This window comes from Crocodylus porosus, unplaced genomic scaffold, assembly GCF_001723895.1.
Source record: "Crocodylus porosus isolate Cpor-Errol unplaced genomic scaffold, CroPor_comp1, whole genome shotgun sequence".
In the NCBI taxonomy this organism is placed as follows: Eukaryota; Metazoa; Chordata; order Crocodylia; family Crocodylidae; genus Crocodylus; species Crocodylus porosus.
This window is the reverse complement of record NW_017728886.1, coordinates 152,490,617-152,495,543: the sequence shown is the minus strand read 5'-3', so window position 1 is coordinate 152,495,543 and position 4,927 is coordinate 152,490,617. Positions and strand designations below refer to the sequence as shown.

At 46.4% G+C, this 4,927-nt stretch overlaps 1 protein-coding gene across 1 annotated transcript in view; it reads left to right on the top strand.

Annotated features, from left to right (window-relative positions):
• The window catches only part of TFAP2A (transcription factor AP-2 alpha), an 18,397-nt gene that overhangs the window by 6,623 nt on the left and 6,847 nt on the right, over window positions 1-4,927 (top strand). The window contains exons 2-3 of the mRNA XM_019543170.1: window positions 83-517; window positions 3,597-3,648. Of these exons, the coding sequence (XP_019398715.1) occupies window positions 83-517; window positions 3,597-3,648 (487 nt within the window). The remainder of the gene's footprint in view (window positions 1-82; window positions 518-3,596; window positions 3,649-4,927) is intronic.

Sequence of the window (4,927 nt, the reverse complement as noted above, 5' to 3'; positions counted from 1 at the left end):
ACTGCCCGGCCCGCGTGTCCGCCCGCAGCTGGATGACATCTTTGTTTCTCTCCTCTTGTTTCCTCCCCCCTTGCCTGCCCAGGACCGTCACGACGGCACCAGCAACGGGACGGCACGGCTGCCCCAGCTGGGGACTGTGGGGCAGTCCCCGTACACCAGCGCCCCTCCGCTCTCGCACACCCCCAACGCTGACTTCCAGCCCCCCTACTTCCCTCCCCCGTACCAGCCCATCTACCCGCAGTCTCAAGATCCGTACTCCCACGTTAACGACCCCTATAGCCTCAACCCCCTGCATGCCCAGCCGCAGCCCCAGCACCCGGGCTGGCCAGGACAGAGACAAAGCCAGGAGACGGGGCTCTTGCACACGCACCGGGGGTTACCGCACCAGCTCTCCGGCCTGGACCCTCGAAGGGATTACCGGCGGCACGAGGATCTACTGCACGGCCCGCACGGGCTCAGCTCAGGACTAGGAGACATCCCCATCCACTCCATACCTCACGCTATAGAAGACGTGCCGGTAAGGAGCCCGCTTGGCACACGCGATCAGCACCCCCCCACCCCACACCCCACCCCTGCTCGGGGGTGAGTGCCATCCCCAAGGCCGGGTGGCAAAGCCATTGTCACCCTCAGGAGCCAATTTCAACCACAGAGCCCGGGCCCCACGGAGAACAATGGGTCGCCCGGGCCCCGCACCGCCCTGTCCACCCCCCTCGGAATAAATCACCTTACTGTCATCCCCAACCATCTCGGCCTTTGCCGTGACAATAAGCTGCTAGGATTGGAAGAATAGCTAATACCACCGCGGGGCCTTGCATTGGGGATTTCGCACCGCCTTGGGGAAAGGGAAGGGAAACCCCCCATGACCATACAAGCACACACATTTGCCTGAAATGTAAGAGCTGGTCAAATGGAGAGGCAAACATTACTTCCCCGGATGAAATAAAAGTGGGTGAAAGTGGCAGAAGAAGGGGTTGGGGGTGGAAATCAGTTCCCACTGATTACAGAATTGGCATCTAGGCTAATGACGTCTAAAGTTGTAAGAGGATCCTCTCCTCTGAAGGAATTAAGTGACAGATCGGAGGAGAGGTATATTAAAATGCTGCCTCCTTCTTTTAGCAGGAGTGCTAAGGGTGACCTCATAAATCATTAGCTATAGGTTATCAAATTCTCTGCAGCTCTGCTTCCCCCCACCCCCACCATTAAATTAAATGTTTGCAGCCTATTGGATAATACATTATTTGGAGGTCTAATTCTGTTATCAATAAGTACAGTTCGAAATGATTGCTAATTAAGCATGACATTAGCACACTGGCTATTTACAAAGCCAGAAAAAGGCCATTGTTTCCCCGGGAAGGACTGATGCAACCTAATGGCAACAACTGTTTGTGATCAAAGTTCCTGTTCCTGGGTTTCTCCCTGAAAATGGAATTAGAACATGCCAATAAATTTATTAAGGCTCACAGCGCTCCCACTCCGGCCGCATTTACTTGCAGGAGAGGGGAGGGAGTCTGATGGGATCTGGATGTGATTTTTGTTAAAATGCCATCCCAAATTACAGGATCAAATATTACAACAATATATCCGCTGACAGTTTAATGATTACAGTTTCATGTTGCCAGGATAATGTTCAGATGAACTTACCTATTTCTTTTTCTTTTTTTTTTTTAATTTGGTCATTTTGAAACCTTTTTTCTTTCTTTGGTAGATTATACTTCCGGAAAATAGTGAATTTATTGCAGCTCTCATCTGGCTAAATTAACCACAGAAAATTGCTAGTTTCTGGTTAGCAGTTTTGGGGTAAACGCGTGCATTTCCTAAAGCCGAGGATTTAGTAAGCAATTTGGATCTTTTAAGAACAGATCGCTATTTTTTACTTGAAAGGAAGGAAAGGAAGGGAAGATTTAGAAAAAACTAATTTGTTCACTGCAAGGGCCGTGGCTAGAAAAGCCTGACCTGAAATATTTTTTTGCAATCCTGTTTGGTTAAGCTGGAAGGTGAAGTACGCGTGGGGGCTCTTTCCAGATATTTTAAGTACAAATCGTTTGATAATAATTCATAAGGATTCATGAATTATTATCAGTGCTATACATCGTGAAAACCAAAAGGCATCTGGTTTAAATCCTTTCCGTCTGTAAAACTGAATCAGCAGGATGCAGGGATAAAGGATAAAATGAGAAATAAATGCATCTTCTAAGAGTATTTTTGCATCTTTTAAGACTTTATTCGGGTGGACTAATATAGTTCTCTAAGGGGATGAGAGTCAGGAAAAAATGTTTTTTTCCCCTCTTGTCTTGCTGCTGCAGAAGTTAACCTTTAATAAAAAGGATTTGTAAATATTTAAGAAAATCAAGTCGATGGTGAAAATTATTTAATCGTAAATATCTCTGTGGGATTTTAAACTTAACAGTCCTCCGTGTATGGAATATATGTAGAAATAACACAAATAAAAGTATTATGCCACACTACATTTACTTTATGGGTTTAGGGTGCATGCATAAAGGGATCATATTTCCCCATATAGTTAAAACACAAGAACTGCAGCAGTAGTCATTTCTGAACATTTCTCAATTTAATTATACTTAAATCCAGAAGCACTTTAGGCAAGTTACAAATGAGAGCATTGAGTATAATAAAACCTGTAATAAAGCAACTTAGTACCATCCACCCGGAATCATTGAGATCAGGCACAATTAACAGGAGCATAAATCCAAGACAGAATGGAAAATGTTAGAATCAGTATTATTGTTGGACAAAGACTAAAGAAGGAAGTAATAGTTTTTTAAATGGTAATGCCTGGGTTTTGTAACCATTGCGAAATCTTGTATCTCAGCAGCACTGGTGTTAATTTGTAAACACAGCCAGACATTATATTGCCTGTCAGTTGTTGTTGTTGTTGGCTTTTTTTTTTTTTTTTGGAATTAGAAAACATGATTTCATTTTACTTTCTAATCACGTCGTGGCTCTAGCACACACGATCCAGCTGCAAAAGGCACCGCGAGCCCTGACACTGGACAATAGTAAAAGCGGGAGGCACTTTCGGGTTGTCCTGCCCTGGCTATAGGGAAAGTGTTGCAAATGCCTTTCCTCCTTTTCGGGCTCCCTCCCTCCTGTGTATGTGTGCAGGATGATGATGATGATGATTTTTTTTCCATTGCTCCCTCTGTTTCTCCCGCTGGCTTCCATTGTTGTTTCCCCGTGCCCTGCTGCGGCAGGCAGGCAGAGCAGGCTCGCCTCTTGCTAGAATATCTGCAGGCTTTTTGTGTGTGTGTGTGTGGGGGGGAGGCTTGGAAGTGCAAAGAGAAAAAAACCCTGCGGGGTGACTTGCATTTCAGGGTCCTTTGGGAGAAGCCCAGGTGTTTTGATTTCGGGAGGGAGAGAAAGGGAAAGGGATCTAGGTCTGCTTTTATTTAAAACCCTCCAACTCTCCCTTCTGCTCCCCCACCACCTTTGGAAAAAAAAATCCGACATGAATTTGTTTTTCACGTCGTTGGAGGGGAGAGAAAATGTAACTTGTAGCACACCCCAAGCCTTCCTAAGCTCGGTTCCCTTTTGTGATGACTCTCCATTGACACCCCTCTGTATTCCTTTTGTTGCAGCATGTAGAAGACCCGGGTATTAACATCCCAGATCAAACTGTAATTAAGAAAGGTAAGCCATTTCCTTTCGCATTCCGAGCATGTCCTCACAAGCTGGGTACTATTGAAGGGAGAACTTGCAAAGCTCCTTCCCCTCCTCCTCCCCCCACCCCCAAATATCATTTACTAAGGGCTGTGCATAGAAAATAAAATAGATCAGCCGGGCTTGAACTCAGCCTTCTGTGTAGGAGCAGGTTTTGCAAGAAAGTGCTATCGTTTGATGGAGAAAATCAGATCAGGGTGGGTTTTTTGTGTGGGTTTTTTTTTCGAGTGCGTCCTAATGCATTTCTGTTTTGTGCTTCCACCAATTTGTCTGGCTGAGTGACGTTATTTAATGGCTGGTAAGGGCTCTGCAATAGTACGGAACAGTTTGCCTCCTTTTAATCACGAGGATGAAGGAAAATAAAATGGTAGATGGCTTCGTAGCAAAGGCGTGGAGTTCTTTATAGTGTGATCTCTGGGAAGCTTTGGGTGGGGAGGGGGGAGGTTCCTCAGTGCTTGGAAACCGGTTGCTAATTGTGTCAGATTTAGCTGGTGGTTTCGCTCAGATCTTCCTTCAAATGACCTAAGGATTTCGAAAATCGCGTTCGGGCTAGTTTGCAAAAGGCGGTTCTTGGTGGCGAGGTGGCAAGTGATTGGTTTGCACGGGAGGTGGTGGAGCAGCACTCGCTGGATGGAGGGCTCCGAGCAGTGGCATGCCGGACTTCTCTTGGCAACACTGCGGTGTCTGGGGAGTCTCTGCCCCATCAGAGCGAGATGCTGGAGAAAGCCGTTCTCCCTTCTTAACCCCACTCGCTATACAGTAGGCTAGTTTAAAGTTTCAATTTTTTTTTCTGTCTGTGAAGCCTTTGTCACGTCAAATTAGATGTGCAAGGGATAAATCTTAAGAGATGCTCTTTCCAAGTCGACATGATAATTGGCTCTTTTATTAGTAATCTCAAGAGTTCGTTTAACTCCTATTGTCTCTATTAGCCTCCCCAGAGCTATTAATGTCACAAGTGATCTATCCAAAATCTAACCCCCCTCCCACCCCTGCCATAGGCTTGGGCTATCCCCACCAAGCTACACATGGGGGGCGGGGAGCCCGGGCAACAAAACAGGGGGAGAATAACCCTTTTTTAATGCACCCGCGTGGAACAGGGATGCAACGTACATTGCATGCAAAACCAGCTGGGCGGATTGCAGTGCTGCTTACATCTGGTGGGAGCCGCCAGGGCTCACCACACTTTTGGGGTGGCTCTGAATCAATTCCAGCAATAGCCTCTGCTTGACTGCTGGGGCTCGATTATTTT